A 21,680-nucleotide genomic window follows, 5' to 3' on the forward strand; every position below is an offset into this window, starting at 1 on the left:
ACGTCTGTCCGTCCACCGTCTGTTTAAAGAACATCGATTATCTCTGATTCTGTTTGTTTCATTCAGTCAATTTAACATTTTCTAAAATCACTTATCAGAGTTTCTCCAGATTGTTGAAGTCAGTCAGACAGGAGGAGCTCGGAGTAGAGCCGCTGCTCCTCCACGTGCAGAGGAGCGTCTGAGGGAGGACGTCTGTTCTGATGTGTTCACTGTTTTATCACAACATTTATCATAAACATTCACCAGAACTCAGGTCAAACATTTGTATTTTTACATTTAAAGCCAAAGGAGCAGAGGATTGTCAGTGTTGAGGCTGAAGCATCGACTCAGCGCCGCCGTCGCCGTCGTTTTTGATTTATGAATCTGTGTCTGTGCAGCGCAGTATCGATATCGTGAGCTGCTGTATCGATATATCACCAAGAGGAATTTTTGGTTTATTTGACTAAATTACAGTTTTGTTGCACGTTTGAAGAAGTTAAACATGTTTATGCGACACATTTGACTTTTTCACAGTTTTGACGAGTAAAATGTGTTTTTCATGTTTGCACAAAGTTATTGGTTTAATAAAAACACAGAAATGATTTTGTTTTTGTGTTTTACTGAACCATATCACATCTTATGGAACTAAAGATGCACTGTATCGAAAAACATATCGTATCGTGGCCTTTGTATCGAGGAATCGTATCGTATCGTATCGACTTCTTAATGATCCCAGCGCTGGTCTTTACGTCTCCGTTTGGTCCTGACTCCCCGAGCTTCACATTCTTCTCATGCTTCAGTTAAAGTGAGTGAAACTGAAGCGTCGGGCTGTTGTGTGTGTGTGTGTGTATGTGTGTGTGTGTGTGTGTGTGTGTGTGTGTGTGTGTGTGTGTGTGTGTGTGTGTGTGTGTGTGTGTGTGTGTGTGTGTGTGTGTGTGTGTGTGTGTGTGTGTGTGTGTGTGTGTGTGTGTGTGTATGTGTGTGTGTGTGTGTGTGTGTGTGTGTGTGTGTGTGTGTGTGTGTGTGTGTGTGTGTGTGTGTGTGTGTGTGTGTGTGTGTGTGTGTTGTGTGTGTTGTGTGTGTGTTGTGTTGTGTGTGTGTGTGTCGTTTGTGTCACGGCTGCTTGGACCATTTGTTTCCTCTTCACATTCAGACTCGTGTGTCAGAACTTCAGCTGCTGCTAAATCTGCCCTGAGTGTGTGAGGGCGACGAGTGTGTGAGTGTGACGAGTGTGTGAGTGTGTGAGTGTGTGAGTGTGACGAGTGTGACGAGGGTGGGGTGGAGCAGGTGGGGGCGCGAGTTAGATTCCCAGTGAAGGAGCGGCAAATACTGATGCAGCCGCAGTGACTGTGCAGGGTGTGAGTGTGTGAAGTGAGTGTGTGTGAAAGTATGTACAGTGTGTGTGTGTGTGTTTGATTCAGAGATGAAGGCCGCGGTTTAAAGTGAGATGAAATATTTCCCAGTGAAACGTCAGGACGGAGACAGAGACACATGAACAAATGAAAGACGAGAACGACACAAATGGAGATTAAAAAGAACAAAAGGTGTGAAAAGAAACACGACACAAAGACACAAGTGTTTCAAACTCCTAGATTAAATATATATATTTTATTTATATAGAGTTTTTCACAGACATTTGTCATAAAGACTTTTTACAGATCTTTATTCAGTCTCTTCACACCTGCTGGTGTAAATTACTGCTGCAGTCACAGCCGCCCTGGGGCAGAGTCTCCATCCAAGTCCAGACCTGCACCTCTGAGGTTCTGAGATGTGACCACAAATATATGAAATATATGACACGAATACAGAGGTCATCAAACTAAGGCCCGCGGGCCGACTCCGGTCCTACACGGCCCTTTGACGGCCCCCAGCCCCTCAGCCCCCCCCCCCCCCCCCGACACTATGAGACAATTCTCAAAAGTGTTATGTCTACATTTTAAAATTACTTTTTAGCAAATAATAACTGCATATATATATATATATATACAAAAAAAAATAAAAATGTGTTTCTCACCTTCCACGGTGGTTGGTCTCTCACCCTCATTCAGCTCAGGTCGTCTACCAGAGGCCTGGGAGCTTGACAGTTCTGCGCAGTATCTTTGCTGTTCCCAGTACTGCACTTTTCTGGACTGAGATGTTCCGTTGTTTTTCCCGGTATCTGTTGTAGCCACTCTTCCAGTTTGGGGGTTACAGCCCCGAGTGTCCGATCACCACAGGCACCACTGATGCCTTTACTTTCCAGGCTCTCTCCAGCTCTTCCTTGAGCCCCTGGTATTTCTCTAGCTTCTCGTGTTCCTTTTTCCTGATATTACCATCGCTTGGTATTGCGATGTTCCACCACGGCTCTGCTCTGTTTCTTATCCACCTCCACTATGTCTGGTTGGTCCATCACCATCCTGTCAGTCTGTATCTGAAGTCCCACAGGATCTTGGCTCGGTCATTCTCCACAACCTTTGGAGGTGTTTCCCACCTTGATCCTGGGGTCTCCAGCCCGTACTCTGCACAGATGTTTCTGTACACTCTGCCCGCCACTTGGTTATGTCGCTCCATGTTTGTTTCCCTGCCAGCATCTGACACCTGCAGTTATGTGCTGGACTGTCTCAGGAGCCTCTTTGCACAGTCGACACCGTGGGTCTTGTCTGGTGTGGTAGATCTGGGCCTCTATTGCTCGAGTGCTCAGGTCCTGCTCCTGAGCAGCCAGGATCAGTGCCTCTGTGTGTCCTTCAGACCCTCTCAAGCCATTGGTAGGATTTCTTGATATCAGCCACTTCAGTTATGTTCCGGTGGTTTGCCCCATGTAGGGGTTTGTCCTGCCATGATGGTCCCTCCAGCACCTCTTCCTCTGGACCCCACTGTCTGAGACATTCTCTGAGCTTTCGTGTCTTAACATCTGTGGTCTGTATCTCCTCCTTTGGCCAGCTTACAATCCCTGCAGGGATCTGATCACTGGCAGGGCGCAGCAGCTGGTTAGCTCAATTGGGAAGTCACTGGACTTTCACATGGGAGACCTGGGTTCAAATCCCCCCTCTGACGGGGCAGGGGGGGCAATGAGCTAACCAGTGTGGGTCCTTGGGCAAGACCCTTCGTGCTACTGCCCACCTCATACAATGATGAGAGAGAAAGAAACGTATGACATGTCGGCTCAGACGTCGCCCGGCCAAACAAGGTCTGCATCAGGTGCTGGGGAACCAGGGCACCTTGATGAAAAATGGGCTACTGGAACATGGCGGCGAGATGCGAGAACAAGGCTCTGTTGGAGCTACTACTACAGTAACCCTAGGCAGAGGGGTTACATGAACAGGATACATGTATATGTATATATACATGAAGTATTTATTATATATAAATATTTATATGACGTATTTACATTTGTCACCAAATTTACCACAGAATTTTCATCACCAGACAAGAAAACAAACACTGACAATCACACACAGAGTACAGAGTACAGAGTACAGAGTACAGAGTACAGAGTACAGAGTACAGAGTACAGAGTACAGAGTACAGAGTACAGAGTACAGAGTACAGAGTACAGAGTACAGAGTACAGAGTACAGTAGTGCATTTCAGTGAAGGACAGCAGTAAGTTGAAGAAGTAAGTTGACAGAGTGGAGTTTTTAGTGGATGATTGTTGTTTGTCGTTCAGTTTGTTCAGTTTGTCATGTTTGATGTTAATAAAGTGTGGAGAATTTGAAACAATAAAATCTGCGTCATCAGAGACAAACAATTCTGTTACACGACAACGACCCCGACCCCAACCTCGACACGACCTCAACCCCGACCCCGACCCGACCCCGACCTGACCCGACCCCGACCTGACCCCGACCCGACCCGACCCGACCCCGACCCGACCCCGACCTGACCCCGACCCCGACCCCGACCCGACCCCGACCTGAGTCACAGTCAGAGTCAGAGTCAGAGTGAGGAGAGCGACTGTGTGACTCCTGCACTAAATGAACCTTGAACTCTTTAAGTTTGTTCTGAATCTGTTGTTGTGTGAAGTTCACAGAGAAAAACACGTCTCCTCAAAGTTCTGCTCACACACGAGGAACATCTGATTCTGAAAGTGTAAAAGTGTAAAAGTATTTGTATTTGTATTTTCTCCTCGGACTCTGACGTCAAATCAACATCACAAAGAATCATGAGACTGACTCACTTTTCTCTGAGTCACTGAAGAAAAACATAAACATAAAGCAATAATACAAATAAAAGTTTATTTTATATTATTACAATTTTTATTTAAATACACCGTATTTATCTTTAATAAGAGTTTTTCATTATGTGATACAATTTGAACAGAAACACAACGACAAATGATGATGAGTCCAACGCAAAATTTTAGTGAACTTGAGCTGAATCTTAATATGAGATTTTTTATGGAATATTCAAATAAAACATTGAGCAGAAAGAAATTTTAAACTTTTTAAAAAACATTATTTTGTGGATTATCCTAAACTGGAAAAATCGACATCTCGGCAAATTAAAATGACTTAAATTAAGAATATTTGACTTTATTAGAGCTGATTCAGTTTGACAAATCAAATTATCTGCTAATGGAACAAGTGTGTGTTTTTATTATTTTTTTTATTAATTCAAGCAACATTCAATTTCATTTTTTATTTTAAATACAAAAAGTTGTTGTTTTTCTTTTTTTTTAAGGGTAACAAGTTGTATTTTCTTATTTTAAGCACAAAAAGTCTTGTTCTTTTGGCAGATTATTTTACATATGAAGTTAAGTTGACTCAAATTGTGATAAAACTTTATTAATTCAAGTCATCTGAAATTTTGTTTTTGCAGTATTTTAAATAAATTCTAACTTTAAAAAAATTAGAAACAATTACTCAGTAAATTCATGTCTTTTAATCGAGATGATAAGTGCGTTTTTATGGAAGCCGAGAGGGTCACAACAAATACAAACGCCGCAACAAATGCAAAAGCCACAACACAAACGCAAACGCCACAACACATTAAAAAGCCACAACACAATAAAAAAGCCACAACAGAAGTGACCGCGGGACTCTATTTTCCGACGGACCGATCAAGCGGCAAGTGAAGAAGAAGAACTACAACATGAAAAGTAAAGGAACGGAGAAGTTGGAAACGTAAGTAAAAGTAATTTATTGTTTTATCATTATTCGTTTCACGTTGTAGTTCTTCTTCTTCACTTGCCGCTTGATCGGTCCGTCGGAAAATAGAGTCCCGCGGTCACTTCTGTTGTGGCTTTTTATTGTGTTGTGGCTTTTTAATGTGTTGTGGCTTTTTAATGTGTTGTGGCATTTGCGTTTGTATTTGTTGCGGCGTTTGCATTAAAATAGAGTCCCGCGGTCATTTCCGTTGTGTTTTTTTTTTTTTGTTTGTTATGGCTTTTTTTTGGTGTGTTATGGCTTTTTTGATTTGTTATGACTTTTTTAGTGTGTTGTGGCTTTTTTGGTGTGTTGTGGCTTTTTTTTGTTTGTTGCGACTTTTTTGGTTTGTTGTGACTTTTTTTTTTTGGTGTATTATGGCTTTTTAATGTGTTGTGGCTTTTTTGTGTGTCGTGGCTTTTTTGGTTTGTTGTGGCTTTTTTTGGTTTGTTGTGGCTTTTTTTTGGTGTGTTGTTCATTTTTTTTTTTGGTTTGTTGTGGCTTGTTGTCATGTTGTGGCATTTGTATTTGTTGTGGCGTTAGTGTTTGTTGTGGCCCCTCTCGGCTTCCGTACATTTTACTTCATAATGACAAATAAATTGTACCAGCAGAAAAATTTACTTAAAAAGTTTGCGTACAAATAAGATTTTTTCAAATAAATTTTACAACTTCTTTTTTCAGTTTACCCATCTTTAAATAATGTTTATAAAGTGCATGAATTTAATATTTTTGCATTTCTTTGTTCCACTTCTGTTTCTCCGTTATCATTTCTCCCAGACACACTTTTGTTTTCTTGTTTTTTCTCACGGACAGATTTGAGTCGCGGTGTTTTTTTTTTAATTTATCGTGTTTTTGACGTCATGAACTTTGAGCTTCTGTCGCTGCTTCTGGCTCCACCGCAGTCAAAATAAACTCGAGTCGTTTCCGCTGGTGAAGAACTGGCTCCTTTTTTTTTTTTTTTTTTGTCTCCGTCCATTTCTCAAAAAAAAGATCATCTGAGGACAAGAGCAGAGACGGAGCAGCGAGGACCCCTGCTGGACGACTCGCCACATTACACCCTGAGAACATAAACAAGGAAAAGTCTGAAAATATTGTAATTAAGTAAAAAGTTTGACGTCTGTACTGTGTAACTTTTCGGCTGAGGGTCCGTCAGCTGCTCGTTTCCATGGATACGACGTTCCTAGGGCTGAAATGTTCCACAGTGTGACTTTCAAACAGCTCCACTTTACTTTTTGATTGATTGAATAAAACTCAAAAATACCTAGAAAAAAACCCCAAAACAAATAAAAAACATTCTGACTGTGAGGACTGAACCAGGACTGAACCAGGACTAAACCAGGACTAGACCAGGACTAAACCAGGACTACACCAGGACTAGACCAAGACTAAACCAGGACTAGACCAGGACTAAACAAGGACTAAACCAGGACTAAACCAGGACTAAACCAGGACTAAACCAGGACTGAACCAGGACTAAACAAGGACTAAACCAGGACTAAACCAGGACTAAACCAGGACTAGACCAGGACTAAACCAGGACTAAACCAGGACTAGACCAGGACTAAACCAGGACTAAACCAGGACTAAAACCAGGACTAAAACCAGGACTAGACCAGGACTAAACCAGGACTAAACCAGGACTAAACCAGGACTAAACCAGGACTAAACCAGGACTAGACCAGGACTAAACCAGGACTAAACCAGGACTAAACCAGGACTAAACCAGGACTAAACCAGGACTAGACCAGGACTAAACCAGGACTAAACCAGGACTAAAACCAGGTCTAACACCAGGACTAAAGCAGATCTAAACCAACTTAAACCAGATCTAGACCAGGTCTGGTGGTTTGTGGAGTTTTAGAGGAACAGGAAGTTCACAGTTTGAGTCTTCGGCGTCTCAGGAGAAAAACACCTGCAGCTCTGATCCACACTCCACATCAACAAGAAGAACGAGAAAAACAACAACGAGAACGAGAACAAGAAGAAGAACAACGAGAACGAGAACAACAACAAGAACAACAACAAGAACAACAACAAGAAGAACAACAAGAAGAAGAACAACAACGAGAACAACAACAAGAAGAACAACAAGAAGAACAACAAGAGAACAACAACAAGAAGAACAACAAGAAGAACAACGAAGAACAACAACAACAACAAGAAGAACAAGAAGAAGAACAACAACGAGAACGAGAAAAAGAAGAACAACAAGAAGAACAACAAGAAGAACAACGAGAACAACAACAAGAAGAACAACAAGAAGAACAACGAGAACGAGAACAAGAAGAACAACAAGAAGAACAACAAGAAGAACAACAAGAAGAACAACGAGAAAAACAACAAGGACAACAACGAGAACAAGAACAACAAGAACAACGAGAACAACAACAAGAACGAAGCCTGAGTCCCTCTACACTTTCTCCTCCATGGCGACACGGTGGCTGAGTGTTTAGCACTCATGCCTCACAGCAAGAAGGTTCTGGGTTCAATCCCCGGGTCTTTCTGTGTGGAGTTTGTGTTTCCTCCATCAACACAAAACCTGCTCCAGGTCCAGAACAGTTGATGGTTAAAGGTCAGTTAAACACAAACAATTCAATCATTGTGTCCTTGAGCAAGACACTTCACCCACATTGTCTAGTATGAGAGTGGGTCTGCCCCAGGGCAGCTGTGGCTCCAGCAGTAGTTTACCAGGTGAAGAGTGAATGAAAAATGTTCTGGAAAGTGTCTTTGTGACAAAAAAGTCTGTGAAAAGATCAATAGAATAAAGACTTACTTCCTGCTCCATCCTTTCCTCCACTCCTCCTCTCTTCACCTTTCTACTCCTCCTTCTCCTCCTCTCTCCTCCTCTTCTCTCTTCTCCTTCTCTCTCCTTTTCTCTCTCTCTCTACTTCCTTCTCTCCTTTCTACTCCTACTCCTCTCTCTCTCTTATTCTCCTCTCTCTCCTTTTCTCTCTCTCTCTCTCCTCTTCTCTCTATCCTTGCTGTACACGTCTACTCTTCCTTCTCTCACCTTTACTCCTCCTCTCTTTTGCTTCCTCTCTCTCCTCCTCCTCCCTCTCTTTTTCATCCTCTCTTCTCCTCCTCTCTCCTTTTCCTCTCCTCTCTCGCTCCTTCTCTCCTCCTCCTCTCTCTCTCCTCCTCTCTTTCTCTCCTTCTCTCTCCCCTCTTCCTCTCTGTATCTCCTCCTCTCCTTTTCCTCTCCTCTCTCTCTCCCTCCTTCTCTTTCTCTCCTCCTCCCCCTCTCTCTCTCCTATTCTCTCTCTACTCTTTCCCTCTCCCACTCTCCTCCTCCTCTCTCTTTTTCTCTTCCTCTTTCTCTCCTCTCTCTTTCCTCTCTCTCTCTCCCTCTATTCTCTCTCTCTTTCTAGTTTCCTCTCTATCTCTCTCCCTTCTTCTCTCCTCTTCCCCTCCCTCCTTCTCTCTCTCTCTCTCCTTCTCCCCCTGTCACTCACCCCTCTTTCTTCCCCTCTTCCTCTCTTGCCTCTCCCTCTCTCCATCTCTCTCTTCTTTCCCTCCTCTTTCTCTTTTTTCTTCTCTTTTTCTCTTCTTTCTTCTCTTTCTTCCGTCCGTCTGGAGCGAGTGATTCTGTTTCTGTTTCAACTCAAATAAAAAAATATTTTATTCATTTAAATAAAATAAACTCTGACGAAAATGTTCCAGTGTTTAATGTTTGTGTCGCCACGGAAACTCAGACTCTGTGACCTCTGACCCACGAGCAAGACACTTTCACCTCCTCTGAGTAAACTGGACTAAACCAGGACTAAACCAGGACTAAACCAGGACTAAACCAGGACTAAACCAGGACTGAACCAGGACTAAACCAGAACTAAACCAGAACTAAACCAGGACTAAACCAGGACTAAACCAGGACTAAACCAGGACTAAACCAGGACTGAACCAGGACTAAACCAGGACTGAACCAGGACTAAACCAGGTCTAAAGCAGGACTAAAATCAGGACTAAACCAGGACTGAACCAGGACTAAACCAGGACTAAATCAGGACTGAACCAGAACTAAAGCAGGACTAAACCAGGACTAAACCAGGACTGAACCAGAACTAAAGCAGGACTAAACCAGGACTAAACCAGGAGTAAACCAGGACTAAAGCAGGACTAAACCAGGACTAAACCAGGACTAAAACAGGACTAAAGCAGGACTAAAATCAGGACTAAACCCGGACTAAACCGGGACTAAACCAGGTCTAAACCAGAACTAAACCAGGACTAAACCAGGACTAAACCAGGACTAAGCCAGGACTGAACCAGGCCTAAACCAGGTCTAAAGCAGGACTAAACCAGGACTAAACCAGGACTAAACCAGGACTGAACCAGGACTAAACCAACACTAAACCAACACTAAGCCAGGACTAATCCAGGTCTTGATTCGATCTTTTCTGACTCTGTGTTTCCTTCGTTGTGAAAATGGTGAAACGTTTAAACGGTGAAATATTTCTGTTTTCTCGTCGTGGAAAAGTAAAAATAAAAGTGTTTAATGTTTTTATAAAATCCTGACGTCCTGAAGTCAGATTCAGATCAAACTTTAACCAAACACAGAGACACTTTATCCTGGTTCAGTCCAGATGCTCGAGTTCACACTGAAACCACACCAGGTGCAACCAACTAAAGCTGCACTCTGGAACTTTTCTACCTTCAAGATCCGTCACCTGCTCGTTTCCATGGAGATTTAATCAGCTCGACTTTATATTTATTCAATTACAGGAGATTTTATAACTGAAAAATATCAACAAAAACAAAAACAAACACTGTGACTGTGAGCGGCGTCGCCTCTCCACAGATCTGACCTGGAACTTGGTCTGGTTTGGTCTCCATGGAGATAGAAAGGTTTAATGCCACACTGTGGAACATTAAACAGGTTCAGTCCTGGTTCAGTCCTGGTTTAGTCCTGGTTTAGTCCTGGTTTAGACCTGGTTTAGTCCTGGTTTAGACCTGGTTTAGTCCTGGTTTAGTCCTGGTTTAGTCCTGGTTCAGACCTGGTTTAGTCCTGGTTTAGTCCTGGTTCAGACCTGGTTTAGACCTGGTTTAGACCTGGTTTAGTCCTGGTTTAGTCCTGGTTTAGACCTGGTTTAGTCCTGGTTTAGACCTGGTTCAGTCCTGGTTTAGTCCTGGTTCAGTCCTGGTTCAGACCTGGTTTAGTCCTGGTTCAGTCCTGGTTTAGTCCTGGTTTAGTCCTGGTTTAGTCCTGGTTTAGTCCTGGTTTAGTCCTGGTTTAGTCCTGGTTTAGTCCTGGTTTAGTCCTGGTTTAGTCCTGGTTTAGTCCTGGTTTAGACCTGGTTTAGACCTGGTTTAGTCCTGGTTTAGTCCTGGTTTAGTCCTGGTTTAGTCCTGGTTCAGTCCTGGTTTAGTCCTGGTTCAGTCCTGGTTTAGTCCTGGTTTAGTCCTGGTTTAGACCTGGTTTAGACCTGGTTTAGACCTGGTTTAGAGTCCTGGTTTAGTCCTGGTTTAGTCCTGGTTTAGTCCTGGTTTAGACCTGGTTTAGTCCTGGTTTAGACCTGGTTTTACCTGGTTTCCTGGTTTAGTCCTGGTTTAGACCTGGTTTAGACCTGGTTTAGACCTGGTTTAGTCCTGGTTTAGTCCTGGTGGTTTAGTCCTGGTTTAGACCTGGTTTAGTCCTGGTTTAGTCCTGGTTCAGTCCTGGTTTAGTCCTGGTTTAGTCCTGGTTTTAGACCTGGTTTAGTCCTGTTTTAGTCCTGGTTCAGTCTTGTTTTATTCCTGGTTTAGTCCTGGTTCAGTCCTGGTTTAGACCTGGTTTAGTCCTGGTTTAGTCCTGGTTCAGTCCTGGTTTAGTCCTGGTTCAGTCCTGGTTTAGTCCTGGTTTAGTCCTGGTTCAGTCCTGGTTTAGTCCTGGTTTAGACCTGGTTTAGTCCTGGTTTAGTCCTGGTTTAGTCCTGGTTTCAGTCCTGGTTTAGTCCTGGTTCAGTCCTGGTTTAGTCCTGGTTCAGTCCTGGTTCAGTCCTGGTTTAGTCCTGGTTTAGTCCTGGTTTAGACCTGGTTTAGACCTGGTTTAGACCTGGTTCAGTCCTGGTTTCAGTCCTGGTTTAGTCCTGGTTTAGTCCTGGTTTAGTCCTGGTGTAGTCCTGGTGTATTCTCTCTGTTTCCGTGGCGACGGTGTGGGTGCTTGGAGACACACAGGTCTGTATTGCGGTACATTCTCGCTCTGGCTCAGGCAGGAGAGCGGCACAGTAAGCTCGCGTCTGATTGGCCTTTGGCGGGTCACGTGACTGTGGGCGCCGGTCCCTCGTGTCCCTCGAGTCACGGAAGATTCCAGATGGTTCAGATCAGATGTTCAACACAGCTCCAAGAACAAGAAGAAGAAAGAAGAAGAAAGAGGAAGAAAGAGGAGAGATTTAGACCTGGTTAAGTCCTGGTTTAGACCTGGTTTAGTCCTGGTTTAGACCTGGTTTAGTTCTGTTTTAGTCCTGGTTTAGTCCTGGTGTTACTACTACTGCTACTTATACTACTAATACTATCTCTCACAGTACTCACAGTAGCAGCAGTAGTAGTAGTAGTAGCAGTCATAGTAGTAGTAGGAGGAGTAGTAGTAGAACTCGTAGTAGTAGTAGTACTCACTAGTAGTAGTAATAGTACTTACAGTAGTAGTAGTAGTAGTAGTAGTAGTAGTAGTAGTAGTAGTAGTAGTTAGTAGTAGTAGTAGTACTTGTAGTAGTAGTAGTAGTAGTAGTCGTAGTAGTAGTAGTAGTACTTGTAGTAGTAGTAGTAGTAACAGTACTTACAGTAGTAGTACTAGTAGTAGTACTCAAAGTAGTAGTAGTAGTACACGTAGTAGTAGTAGTACTCGTAGTAGTAGTAGCAGTAGTAGTAGTAGTAGTAGTAGTAGCAGTACTCGTAGTAGTAGTAGTAGTCACAGTAGTACTCGTAGTAGTAGTAGCAGTAGTAGTAGTAGTAGTAGTCACAGTAGTACTCATAGTAGTAGTAGCAGTAGTAGTAGTAGTAGTAGTAGTAGTAGTAGCAGTAGTTAGTAGTAGTAGTAGTAGCAGTAGTAGTAGTAGTAGCACTCACAGTAGTAATGCTCACAGTACTCACAGCAATAGTACTCGCAATAGTAGCAGTAGTAGTAGTAGTAGTTTTTACAGTAGTAGTAGTAGTACTCACAGTAGTAGTAAAATCTGTAGTTGTGTAGTTTTTTTTACTACATACACAGATTTTTCTTCATGTATTTTTAAAAAAGAATAAAAATAAAATAAAAACACTGAAAAAATCGTGTAAACAAACTTTGTATAAACTGTTTTTTGTTCTTTTATTTTTTTCACACAATAATTAAAAAACAAAACTGTAAATAAACGAGCGTCATGTGACCAGTGACACGTCAAAGTGAAAGTGAAAGTAAAACTGTACTTTTCTATCAGACGGACATTCTGTAGTTTGTTGCCGTTTTAATTGTTCGTTAATTTGAAATATTTGAACATTTTGTTTTGATTTGACCCATTTTCACATAAAAATGGGTCAAATGCAAATTTTTAAACTGAAAACTGAACAAAAACAAAAAACAGACGTTGTGACTGTGAGCGGAGTCGCCTCTCCACAGATCTGACCTGAACTTCTTGGTCGTCTGGTTTGGTCTCCATGGAGATAAATAGGTTTAATGCCAGACTGTGGAACATTAAACAGGTTTAGACCTGGTTTAGTCCTGGTTTAGACCTGGTTTAGTCCTGGTTTAGTCCTGGTTTAGACCTGGTTTAGTCCTGGTTTAGTCCTGGTTTAGTCCTGGTTTAGTCCTGGTTTAGTCCTGGTTTAGTACCTGGTTTAGTCCTGGTTTAGTCCTGTTTAGTCCTGGTTTAGTCCTGGTTTAGACCTGGTTTAGTCCTGGTTTAGTCTGGTTTAGTCCTGGTTTAGACCTGGTTTAGTTCTGGTTTAGTCTGGTTTAGTCCTGGTTTAGTCCTGGTTTAGTCCTGGTTTAGACCTGGTTTAGTCCTGGTTTAGTCCTGGTTTAGTCCTGGTTTAGTCCTGGTTTAGTCCTGGTTTAGTCCTGGTTTAGACCTGGTTTAGTCCTGGTTTCAGTCCTGGTTTAGTCCTGGTTTAGTCCTGGTTTAGTCCTGGTTTAGTCCTGGTTTAGACCTGGTTTAGACCTGGTTTAGTCCTGGTTTAGTCCTGGTTTAGTCCTGGTTTAGACCTGGTTTAGTTTCTGGTTTAGTCTGGTTTAGTCCTGGTTCAGTCCTGGTTTAGTCCTGGTTTAGACCTGGTTTAGACCTGGTTTAGTCCTGGTTTAGTCCTGGTTCAGTCCTGGTTTAGTCCTGGTTCAGTCCTGGTTTAGTCCTGGTTTAGACCTGGTTTAGTCCTGGTTCAGTCCTGGTTTAGTCCTGGTTCAGTCCTGGTTTAGTCCTGGTTTAGTCCTGGTTTAGACCTGGTTTAGTCCTGGTTCAGTCCTGGTTTAGTCCTGGTTCAGTCCTGGTTTAGTCCTGGTTCAGTCCTAGTTTATCCCTGGTTTAGACCTGGTTTAGTCCTGATTTACAGTCCTGGTTTAGACCTGGTTTAGACCTGGTTTAGTCCTGGTTAGACCTGGTTTAGTCCTGGTTTAGTCCTGTTTTAGACCTGGTTTTAGACCTGGTTTAGACCTGGTTTAGTCCTGGTCTAGACCTGGTTTAGTCCTGGTTCAGTCCTGGTCTAGACCTGGTTTAGTCCTGGTTCAGTCCTGGTTTAGTCCTGTTTAGTCCTGGTTTAGTCCTGGTTCAGTCCTGGTTTAGTCCTGTTTTAGACCTGGTTTAGTCCTGGTTTAGTCCTGGTTTAGTCCTGTTTTAGTCCTGGTTTAGACCTGGTTTAGTCCTGTTTTAGTCCTGGTTTAGACCTGGTTCAATCCACAGTTTGACATAAAACATTTCCTCGTCCATCAGAGACAAAACACCCTCAGACCAGGTCAGATCTGTGGAGAGGCGTCTCCAATACAAACTGTAAAACAACAAACGTTTCTGCTCCGTGCACCAGTTTCATGTCAGACCATATTTTCCTGGAGCGACGTTTAAGGTGCGGAGGAAAAATACGACAAAATAAAATTACACGACCAACACAAAAACTGTTAGAATTTTGTAAATATAATAATAAAGTCGTTTGTTTTTTGTTCATTTTGCAGTTTGTGGGTTTAACATCAGAGTTTATGTCCCACGTGACAGAGACAAAGAGTGAATCACAGACGTGACGAGACAAACTGATCACTTTTCAAAATAAAACATCGTTCAGACTCGGAAAATAAAATGAGAGGGAAATTTAAAAATCTAAATGAATATATCACACACACAGGAGAGCTGTTGTAGGGAGTATTATCTGTGACATAAGTTGTAGGGAGTATTATCTGATACATATGGGCAAGTTATACAGTTGTAGGGAGTATTAACTGTCACATAAGTTGTAGGGAGTATTATCTGTGACATAAGGGCGAGTTGTTCTACAGTTGTAGGGAGTATTATCTGTCACATAAGTTGTAGGGAGTATTATCTGTTACATAAGTTGTAGGGGAGTATTATCTGTGACATAAGTTGTAGGGAGTATTATCTGTGACATAAGGGTGAGTTGTCGTACAGTTGTAGGGAGTATTATCTGTGACATAAGTTGTAGGGAGTATTATCTGTTATGTCCCAGTTTTTATGTCTAATTTAAGTGTGTTTCATTGTCTAACTTCAGTTCTAGATCTTTACTTTAATGTTATTCAAATTAATAAAAATTTAAATTTGTTAAACTCTAATTCGTCCGCGCGCGGTGACGTCACACGTTCTAAACATGGCGCTGCTTTAGCTAACGCCGCACGAGCAGCGCCGCGGAGCAAAAAAAAAAAAAAAAAAACAACTCTAAATAAAGTGGATATTTGCGCTGGGCTGTTCACTTTTGGGACTCGAATCCGGCGGCAAAAGCCCGAGCGGCCGCACACTCTCTGTGTTCTGTCTCTTTAAGGCCTGGTTCAGGTCTGGTTCAGGTCTGGTTCAGGTCTATTTTCAGGGAGCAGCGTTTAAGGTGCGGAGGATAAATACGACAAAATAAAACGTCACCACCAACACAAAACTTTTTGTAAATATAATATAATAATAAGTATTTTGTAAATATAATAATAAACGTTTCCAAAGACGTTTGTTTTTTATTCATTTTGCAGCTCATGAATGAGACGAGAGAATCACAGACGAACGGAACAGAGACAATCTGATCATTTTTCAAAATAAAACATTGTTCATAATAAAAAATAATAAAGTGAGAGGGAAATTTAAAAATCTAAATGTATAAAAATACATTTCATATCACACACACAGGAGAGCTGTTGTAGGGAGTATTATCTGTGACATAAGTTGTAGGGAGTATTATCTGATACATAAGGGTGAGTTGTTCTAAAGTTGTAGGGAGTATTATCTGTGACATAAGGGTGAGTTGTCGTACAGTTGTAGGGAGTATTATCTGTGACATAAGGGTGAGTTGTTCTACAGTTGTAGGGAGTATTATCTGTGACATAAGTTGTAGGGAGTATTATCTGTGATATAAGTGTGAGTTGTCGTACAGTTGTAGGGAGTATTATCTGTGACATAAGGGTGAGTTGTTGTACAGTTGTAGGGAGTATTATCTGTGACATAAGTGTGAGTTGTTGTACAGTTGTAGGGAGTATTATCTGTTGACATAATTGTAGGGAGTGTGTAAGTTGTAGGAGTATTATCTGTGACATAAGTTGTAGGGAGTATTATCTGTGACATAAGTGTGAGTTGTTGTACAGTTGTAGGGAGTATTATCTGTGACATAAGGGTGAGTTGTTCGTACAGTTGTAGGGAGTATTATCTGTCACATAAGTTGTAGGGAGTATTATCTGTCACATAAGTTGTAGGGAGTATTATCTGTCACATAAGTTGTAGGGAGTATTATCTGTGACATAAGGGTGAGTTGTTCTACAGTTGTAGGGAGTATTATCTGTTACATAAGTTGTAAGGAGTATTATCTGTCACATAAGTTGTAGGGAGTATTATCTGTTATTTCCCAGGTTTTATGTGTAATTTACGTGTGTTTCATTGTCTAACTTCAGTTCTAGATCTTTACTTTAATATTATTCAAATTAATTAAAATGTAAATTAAGTCAAATTTAAATTTGTTAAACTCTAATTCGTCCGCGCGGTGACGTCACACGTTCTAAACATGGCGCTGCTTTAGCTAACGCCGCACGAGCAGCGCCGCGGAGCAAAAAAAAAAAAAAAAAAAAAAAAAAAACTCTAAATAAAGTGGATATTTGCGCTGGGCTGTTCACTTTTGGGACTCGAATCCGGCGGCAAAAGCCCGAGCGGCCGCACACTCTCCGTGTTCTGTCTCTTTAAGGCCTGGTTCAGGTCTGGTTCAGGTCTGGTTCAGTCCTATTTTCAGGGAGCAGCGTTTAAGGTGCGGAGGATAAATACGACAAAATAAAATGTCACCAACACAAAAACTGGAGTATTTTGTAAATATAATAATAAACGTTTCCAAAGACGTTTGTTTTTTATTCATTTTGCAGCTCATGAATGAGACGAGAGAATCACAGACGAACGGAACTGAGACAATCTGATCATTTTTCAAAATAAAACATTGTTCATAATAAAAAAATAATAAAGTGAGAGGGAAATTTAAAAATCTAAATGTATAAAAATACATTTCATATCACACACACAGGAGAGCTGTTGTAGGGAGTATTATCTGTGACATAAGTTGTAGGGAGTATTATCTGTGACATAAGTTGTAGGGAGTATTATCTGTGACATAAGGGTGAGTTGTCGTACAGTTGTAGGGAGTATTATCTGTGACATAAGTTGTAGGGAGTATTATCTGTGACATAAGGGTGAGTTGTTGTACAGTTGTAGGGAGTATTATCTGTGACATAAGGGTGAGTTGTTGTACAGTTGTAGGGAGTATTATCTGTGACATAAGGGTGAGTTGTTCTACAGTTGTAGGGAGTATTATCTGTGACATAAGTTGTAGGGAGTATTATCTGTCACATAAGTTGTAGGGAGTATTATCTGTTACATAAGTTGTAGGGAGTATTATCTGTGACATAAGGGTGAGTTGTTCTAAAGTTGTAGGGAGTATTATCTGTGACATAAGTGTGAGTTGTTCTAAAGTTGTAGGGAGTATTATCTGTGACATAAGTTGTAGGGAGTATTATCTGTTACATAAGTTGTAGGGAGTATTATCTGTTACATAAGTTGTAGGGAGTATTATCTGTTATTTCCCAGGTTTTATGTGTAATTTACGTGTGTTTCATTGTCTAACTTCAGTTCTAGATCTTTACTTTAATGTTATTCAAATTAATTAAAATGTAAATTAAGTAAAATTTAAATTTGTTAAACTCTAATTCGTCCGCGCGGTGACGTCACACGTTCTAAACATGGCGCTGCTTTAGCTAACGCCGCACGAGCAGCGCCGCGGAGCAAAAAAAAAAAAAAAAAAAAAAAAAAAAACTCTAAATAAAGTGGATTTTTGCGCTGGGCTGTTCACTTTTGGGACTCGAATCCGGCGCCAAAAGCCCGAGCGGCCGCACACTCTCCGTGTTCTGTCTCTTTAAGGCCTCGGCTCTCGTCTCGTTTCGTATTGATCAATCCTCCATTTTCCAGCGCGGAGCGGCGGGCGGCAGTGCGGCGCTAACCCACAGCAGAGCCCGGAGCAGCAGCCTGTACCTGCGGAAAGAGCCGGGCCGCCGGGGCAGTCATGGCAGCCAACATGTACCGGGTCGGGGGTAAGATTCGGCCGCGTTTGTGCCGCTTCTGCGCCCGCGTAGTTTTGGTGTTTGACGGCGGAGTTCGCCTCGGATCTCCGCGTCTTTCTGCTTCTGTGTGCGCGGTGTATTTACAAAGCGTGCAGCTCTTCTTCGCCTCTTTTATTTCTCTTCACGGAGGATGGTGAAGAGGAGGAGGATGGCTGGTGGGTGATGAAGAGCAGCTTACAGACCAGAGCTGCGGCTTCGTTTGCCTCTCGATCGTCTCTTTTTAGCGGCTCAAAGTTGAGATTGTGAGTGAAAATGTGCAGTGAAACTGACCTGCGCTGTAGGTTTATATTTAAGGTGTCGAGACGATCGTTATTCAGAAAGTTTGGCTGCACTTTTTGCTTCTTCTGACTCGTCCAAACATAAACTGGAGAAAAAATCTAGAAAGAATTCTATTTATAAATATGAAAAAGATGTTCACATTTTCTTAAAAGTCTTAGATATATGATACAAAACAGAGCTTTAAGTCGTGTTCTGATGTTGTTATTGCCTCAAAAACAAACCTGGAGTTGTGTTTTGTGTGTTTATTTGTTGACTAATTCTTTATTATGAGTCTGTTTGCATCTCAAAATGCTCAAAATGCTCTGTTCCACCTTGTGATGTCATCAGGATGTGGTTTTGTTTTGTTTTAGTTCAGTAGAAATCGTCAATTCCAGCGCTGAAATGATCCAGATGATTCTTGTGAAGGTGTGTGGAGTTTAAAAACACAGTGGAGCGTTTCACAGAGGATGGTGAAGAGGAGGAGGATGGCTGGTGGGTGATGAAGAGTAGTACGTTCCACCTTGTGATGTCATGAAGTTTTGTTTTAGTTCAGTAGAAATCGTCAATTCCAGCGCTGGAATGATTCTCGTGAAGGTGTGTGGAGTTTAAAAACGCAGTGGAGCGCTTCCTGTATCACTGCGTGACATCATAAAGTGGAACAGAGTGTGTTTTCTGTTTGAGAGACGAAGAGTTGGTGATGAAGAGCAGCTCACAGACCAGAGCTGCGGCTTCGTTTGCCTCTTGATCATCTTTTTTTTTTTGAGATTGTGAGTGAAAATGTGCAGTGAAACTGACCTGCGCTGTAGGTTTATATTTAAGGTGTCGAGACGATCGTTATTCAGAAAGTTTGGCTGCACTTTTTGCTTCTTCTGACTCGTCCAAACATAAACTGGAGGAAGAATCTAGAAAGAATTCTATTTATAAATATGAAAAAGATGTTCACATTTTCTTAAAAGTCTTAGATATATGATACAAAACTGAGCTTTAAGTTGTGTTCTGATGTTGTTATCGCCTCAAAAACAAACCTGGAGTTGTGTTTTGTGTGTTTATTTGTTGACTAATTCTTTATTATGAGTCTGTTTGCATCTCAAAATGCTCAAAATGCTCAGTTCCACCTTGTGATGTCATGAGGATGTGGTTTTGTTGTGTTTTTGTTGAGTAGGGCAAAGAAATCGTCAATTCCAGCGCTGAAATGATCCAGATGATCGTAGTGAAGGTGTGTGGAGTTTAAAAACGCAGTGGAGCGTTTCACGGACGATGGTGAAGAGGAGGAGGATGGTTGGTGGGTGATGAAGAGTAGAATTTGCCTTTTGATCGTCTTTTTGTTTTTGAGATTGTGAGTGAAAATGTGCAGTGAAACTGACCTGTGCTGTAGGTTTATATTTAAGGTGTCGAGACGATCGTTATTCAAAAAGTTTGGCTGCACTTTTTGCTTCTTCTGACTCGTCCAAACACAAACTGGAGAAAGAATCAGAAACACAAGATTCTATTTTATTTATAAATATGAAAAAGATGTAAACATTTTTTATTAAATATCTTATATATATGATGCAAAACTGAGCTTTAAGTCGTGTTCTGATGTTGTTACCGCCTCAAAAACAAACCTGGAGTTGTGTTTTGTTTCATTCTTATGTGTTTGAGTAACACTTTTATTATTAATTATTATTATCTGCATCTCCACACGCTCAAAATGCTCTGTTCCACCTTGTGATGTCATCAGGATGTGGTTTTGTTTTGTTTTTGTTCAGTAGAAATCGTCAATTCCAGCGCTGAAATGATCCAGATGATTGTAGTGAAGGTGTGTGGAGTTTAAAAACACAGTGGAGCACTTCTTCCTGTATCACATCACAAGGTGGAACAGTGTGTTTTCTGTTTGTGTGTTAAACGTGTGTGAATGAAACAAAACTCAACTCCAGGTTTGTTTGTGACGAGGAAACATCAGATCTGTAAAAGCAGTGATATGGGCCTTTTTAAAGACGCACTGTGTAACTTTTTTTGTTTTGTTTTAGTTTTTGTCTCCATGGAGATTTTACTGTTTTGCCTTGAACGTTCCACTAAACAAACTAAATCTTTCTATTTTCATTTACACAAGTAGATGACATCAACAGGCCGGGTTACGAGTCAGATCTGTGGAGAGGCAAGTTACATAAGGGTGAGTTGTTGTACAGTTGTAGGGAGTATTATCTGTGACATAAGGGTGAGTTGTACAGTTGTAGGGAGTATTATCTGTGACATAAGGGTGAGTTGTACAGTTGTAGGGAGTATTATCTGTGACATAAGGGTGAGTTGTACAGTTGTAGGGAGTATTATCTGTGACATAGGAGTGAGTTTTTGTACAATTGTAGGGAGTATTATATGTTATATAAGATGAGTTGTTGTACAGTTGTAGGGAGTATTATCTCTTACATAAGGATGAGTTTTACAGTTGTAGGGAGTATTATCTGTTACATAAGGGCGAGTTTTTGTTCAGTTGTAGGGAGTATTATAGTATATTACAGGTAAAGCCATAAAATCCCATGGAAGTAACCAGAAAAGTTACACAGTGTGTCTTTTATATTTAGGGATTCATCGAATAAACAACTTGCTTTTTACTTTTTATAATCAATTAATTAAATAAAAATTATGACTCAGTTTTTACGTTCCAGTCAAATGAAGCTCATCGAGGCTGCAGTTATAGTAAAGTTATGAATAGGAATTTATTTACGGACAAAATAGTGAAAAATAAAAACACCAGGATCAGAGCGGGAGGTGACGTTTGTTCAATAGAAAGTGAAGTGGAGGCAGAGTGGATGGAGCAGGAAGTGCGCCCCGCGCTCACTTCCTGTTTCTAAATATACTAAAAACTGTACTTCCTGGTTGTTTTTCGGATCGATCAGTGTTTTATTCTGGGATTTTTGATGATATGAATGAAGCTGTGAATAGAGTGTGCAAAATATTGAAATCGATATATCGTATCGTTTAATTTCATGATTCAGTATCGATATCATGGACTGCTGTATCGATATGTTGCCTGGAGAAGGTTTTTAATATATTTTACTGAATTATTTTGTTACAGAGCTGCAGTTTTGTTGCTTGTTTGGAGAAAGAAACTTGTTTATTTGTTTTACATTTGACATTTTCATAATTGTGTGTGTCTTTTTTATTCATTTTGAACTAGAGCTGCTTCATTATGGAAAAAAAAAAATCATGATCACGATTAGTTTGGTCAATATTGAAATCATGATTATTCATACAATTATTTTTTTAGTTACATGATGCATTTACTCAGCATTTCTCTCTCAAAAAAATGCTTTATTATTGATAATTTACGCAAAACTTTCAAACTGAAAATAAATATCGGCTACAAATCTGAATCTTAGAGCAACAAAATAAACTTTGAAAATGAAATAAAGACAGAAAACCATAAATGTCTTCAAAATACACTCTATATCCAGCTCTTCTACAATCTCTATATTTAGAAATCAAATAAATAAACATATTTATATAAAAATATCCCAAAATAAACTTAGTTAAGCTTTATCGTTTCAACTCTATTATGAGTTTGGAGATCGTTTGACGCACAAATCGAAATCACGATCAAAATTCAGTTAATTA

The 21,680-nt window shown here is 40.9% G+C and overlaps 2 protein-coding genes across 3 annotated transcripts in view; one reads left to right on the forward strand and one right to left on the reverse strand.

The window, feature by feature from the left end:
• LOC129410510 (zinc finger protein 271-like) overlaps positions 1-21,680 on the reverse strand; it is a 688,773-nt gene that overhangs the window by 417,999 nt on the left and 249,094 nt on the right. The gene's annotated exons all lie outside the window — the stretch shown is intronic.
• The window catches only part of mta1 (metastasis associated 1), a 143,270-nt gene continuing 139,042 nt past the window's right edge, over positions 17,453-21,680 (forward strand). For both annotated transcript variants that reach the window (XM_055158804.1, XM_055158808.1), the window contains exon 1: positions 17,453-17,798. In XM_055158804.1, coding sequence (XP_055014779.1) covers positions 17,771-17,798 — 28 coding nt within the window. In that variant the 5' untranslated portion in view covers positions 17,453-17,770. The remainder of the gene's footprint in view (positions 17,799-21,680) is intronic.

Source organism: Boleophthalmus pectinirostris, unplaced genomic scaffold (assembly GCF_026225935.1).
Source record: "Boleophthalmus pectinirostris isolate CB_2022bp ecotype Guang Dong unplaced genomic scaffold, ASM2622593v1 HiC_scaffold_10, whole genome shotgun sequence".
Taxonomy (NCBI): domain Eukaryota; kingdom Metazoa; phylum Chordata; class Actinopteri; order Gobiiformes; family Gobiidae; genus Boleophthalmus; species Boleophthalmus pectinirostris.